At 39.9% G+C, this 3,556-nt stretch overlaps 1 protein-coding gene across 1 annotated transcript; it reads left to right on the forward strand.

The window, feature by feature from the left end:
- LOC115966500 lies at nucleotides 1-2,376 on the forward strand. The gene is made up of 5 exons (XM_031085725.1): nucleotides 1-248; nucleotides 393-528; nucleotides 595-900; nucleotides 1,512-2,141; nucleotides 2,197-2,376. Exons 1-5 carry the CDS (start codon nucleotides 1-3, stop codon nucleotides 2,374-2,376), a joined length of 1,500 nt encoding a protein of 499 aa, XP_030941585.1.
- The last annotated feature ends 1,180 nt before the right edge of the window (nucleotides 2,377-3,556 follow it).

Raw genomic sequence — 3,556 nt, forward strand, 5'->3', positions numbered from 1 at the left:
ATGAATTCTGACTATAAGAGTGAGGAGCTGCTTAGCCTTGATGAGAGTTCATCAAGCAGTGAGCATTCTAATGATTCAAGTGATGGTGAAACCCCTACTGCTGAGGTTGACAATTTTATTAGGAGGAGCAGATATCCAATCTTTAGGCCAGTAGCCAAAGCTGAGAACTTTAGGCTTGAGAAGGATATGTTGTTCCTCTCACCTAAACAATTTAAAGATGCTATGATTGATTATGCAGTCCATGGTGGGTAGGGTATAAAATTTGTGAAAAATGACTTGGTGAGAGTAAGAGTCCGATGCCAGTCAGGGTGCAAGTTTGTTGCCTACCTTGCAAATGTGCCAAGGGAGAAGAGTTTTAGATTGAAAACATTGAACATGGAACACACATGCAGTAGAAGTTATAGAAACCTAAGGTGCATAGCATCATACATTGAGAGGAAGTTAATAAAGAGCGTTAGGAGACAGCTTGACATAAGGCTCAAGGACATTCAGGATGCTATGCATAAGAAGTATGTGGTTGACATAAGTGTAGGCAAGACAAGTAGGGCTAGAGAGGAAACTTAATATGCTGTTGATAGGGCCCACATTGCACAGTTCAACCAGCTGTGGGAGTATTGTGATGAGTTGAGAAGGTGCAGTTGGAGCACAGTATTGATGAATGTGCATACTTATAATGATGGTAATTTGGCAACTGAACATGACCTGGCAACTAGGCTGCCATATTTTGAAAGAATCTACATCTACCTGGAGGATTGCAAGAAGGGCTTCTTGGCAGGGTGCAGGCCAATCATTGGTCTAGATGCATGCCATCTGAAAACCAAGACAGGTGGTCAGCTGATGTGTGCTGTTGGCAGAGATCCTAATGATGAGTACTTCCCCTTTGCATATGCAGTAGTCAAGGTTGAAACCAAGGACTCTTGGACCTAGTTTCTTAATTTATTACTTGCTGACATAAGAGATGGCAAAAGATGGGTGTTCATATCTGATCAGCAGAAGGTCTGGTTTCTTAATATTTATTGCTTGCTAAGTTAATATTTATTGCTTGCTGAATTAATATCTATTGCTTTACAGGGGTTGGTGAATGCCTTTGTTAACAATTGACCACAGTACGAGCATAGGATCTGTTGCAGACATTTATACAATAACTTGAGGAAGAATCATCCTGGTGTCCTTATTAGAGACCTTTTTTGGAAAGCAACCAAGGCTACCTATCAGCAAGCATGGGAGAGGGCAATGAATGAGCTAAAGGATGTGGTTGAAGATGCATTCAAATGGCTGCAGTCTCATTCAACAACTATTTGGGCTAGGAGCATGTTCAAAAGTGATGGCTAGAGTGACACAGTCCTGAACAACATATGTGAAAGTTTCAACAACAGGATACTTAAGTTTAGGAGCAAACCTATAATCACCATGGTAGGCAATCTACTTAGCTTCAACACTTTCTCTTATGATCTATAGACCTGTGTGATTCATGAATGATTAATTCTCTCTTTCTCTCTATGTGCTTGCAGCTTGAGTGTATTAAGTTATATCTGATGACTAGATTTCAAGCAAACAGGCAAATGATTATGAAGGAGGAATTTGAGTTGTGTCCTAAGATAAGAAAGAGATTGTATAAGGAAAAGTTGGCATGCAGCAAGTGGCTAGCATTTTGGGCTAGTTGTACCAAGTTTGAAGTGAAGAATGGGCTGGAGAGTTTCACTGTGGACTTGGAAAAGAAGAGGTGCAGCTGTAGGAAGTGGGATATAACTGGCATACCATGTTACCATGCCATTTTCTATATATTTTTCAACAAGGAAGATTTTGAAAAGTATGTCAATGCTTGCTATAAAAAGACTACCTACATTGATTGCTATGACCCCATTATAGAGCTCATCAATGGCCAGAATATGTGGAGACCTAGTGGACTGCCACCTATACAACCCCCTATCAGGAGAAGACCTCCTAGCAGGACTAAGAAGAAGAGGGCATTGGAGCCTGATGAACCTAGAAGTCATAGAAAAAACAGAAGTGTGGGCATCTCAAAACAATGCAAGGCATATGGGAAATTAGGCCACAACAGGAGGAGCTACAAGGGAGAAGTAGGAGGGAACTCCTCCCTGCCTGGGAGTGCATCCCAAGTCAGCAGGACCACTAAGAGGGTAAGTATACTACTTTGACTTAGATATCTGTGTTATTTTGTTTTTCAGTTGGCAGCTTATTAATTGTTATTATGCTAGTGTTTGTGCTTGTGCTTGTGCTTACAGGCAGGCAAACAGCCCAGCCGTAGGCAGTGCACAACCAGGCTCCAATGCTCAACCAACTGTACATAGGGCACAACCAAGCTCTACTGATGATGTGACCACAACTGCACCTCCACCACCCACGGATAACTAGTCCAATCCAAGACCAAAAAGACAGAGAAAGAGAAGTGCATTCACCACTGAGACCTTGAATGCATCTAGGAATGCAACAAGGTATATGGCAGCAATGAGATCTGCTGGAAGATAGCAAGCTGAAGCAGGACCTTTTTTTTGCTATAAGTTGATATTGTTATGTAACTGCCAGGACAATTGGCATTTTGGTATACTTATATAATGACTGACAAAATCCTTTTTTTGTATGAATGTGCTGGGTAGAGTTTGTCCCATATTTTGTAATTATTGGTACACCAAAAACTGTCATTGGTGTTAATTAGTGATCATTAGTATTTATAGGTGGATATACTTGGTGTCAATTGATGTTAATTATTGTCTATTTATTGGTGTTAATTAGTTCATTAATATTTACCTTTCTCCCGTTGTTGTGATGAATATTTAATTCATGTACAGTTGAAGCCAGATTTGTTTGACTGGCATTGGGGGGCTATTTTGTTTTTAATGCTATTTTGCAGGTGCCCTTATATGATTCAACTATGCAGGTCTATGATTATGTCAACAGTAAGAGAGAGCTTTGTTTATTTGGTCTATCAGATATGACTTTTTTTTTTTTGGTTTTCAGCTTCATATGCAGAGTAATATTGAGTGCACACAAGGCGCAAACAATTCACAACAATGCAATAAATTGGTATACAAGTTATACATTAATTAAAAAGTGATGTTCCATTGCTAAAGTTTCGGATTACAGAGAGAATTACACCAAAATTTATACTTTTTTCCCACTAATACATACTAACACATACCAACACAAATTCAGGCCAACACATACCAACACAAAAATTCTACCAAAACCTACCAACATACACCAAAATTATGGCATTTTTACACTAATACCTACCCACCTAATGACCCATTTTCCCCCCACCTATTTCGCCAACCAAAAGAAGCATCAAGCAGAGTAGCATCTCACTTATCACCAGAGACAGCCCCAGGTAGATGAGCAGCCTCTTCTCTCTCTTCTTGTAGCTTGCAATGTCAGCTTCAAGGGTTAAAATTTTGCCTCTACTCCGAAATCAGCACCTTGCCATGCTCGCAGATTTCATCATCACGCCATTGAAAAAATTTACACTTGCGTCCAACCTGACACCCAGGAGCCAAATAAAACCCATTATATATTCAACCAAAATCATGAAAAACAA

This window comes from Quercus lobata, chromosome 11 (genome assembly GCF_001633185.2).
Source record: "Quercus lobata isolate SW786 chromosome 11, ValleyOak3.0 Primary Assembly, whole genome shotgun sequence".
Lineage (NCBI taxonomy): Eukaryota > Viridiplantae > Streptophyta > Magnoliopsida > Fagales > Fagaceae > Quercus > Quercus lobata.

Bases quoted from the DNA above. Each gene is read 5' to 3' on its own strand.
- LOC115966500 (XM_031085725.1), top strand. From the start codon at position 1: ATGAATTCTGACTATAAGAGTGAGGAGCTGCTTAGCCTTGATGAGAGT. The intron at 249-392 runs GTAGGGTATAAA...ACACACATGCAG, and splicing joins GATTATGCAGTCCATGGTGG to TAGAAGTTATAGAAACCTAA. The intron at 529-594 runs GTAGGCAAGACA...CACATTGCACAG, and splicing joins AGTATGTGGTTGACATAAGT to TTCAACCAGCTGTGGGAGTA.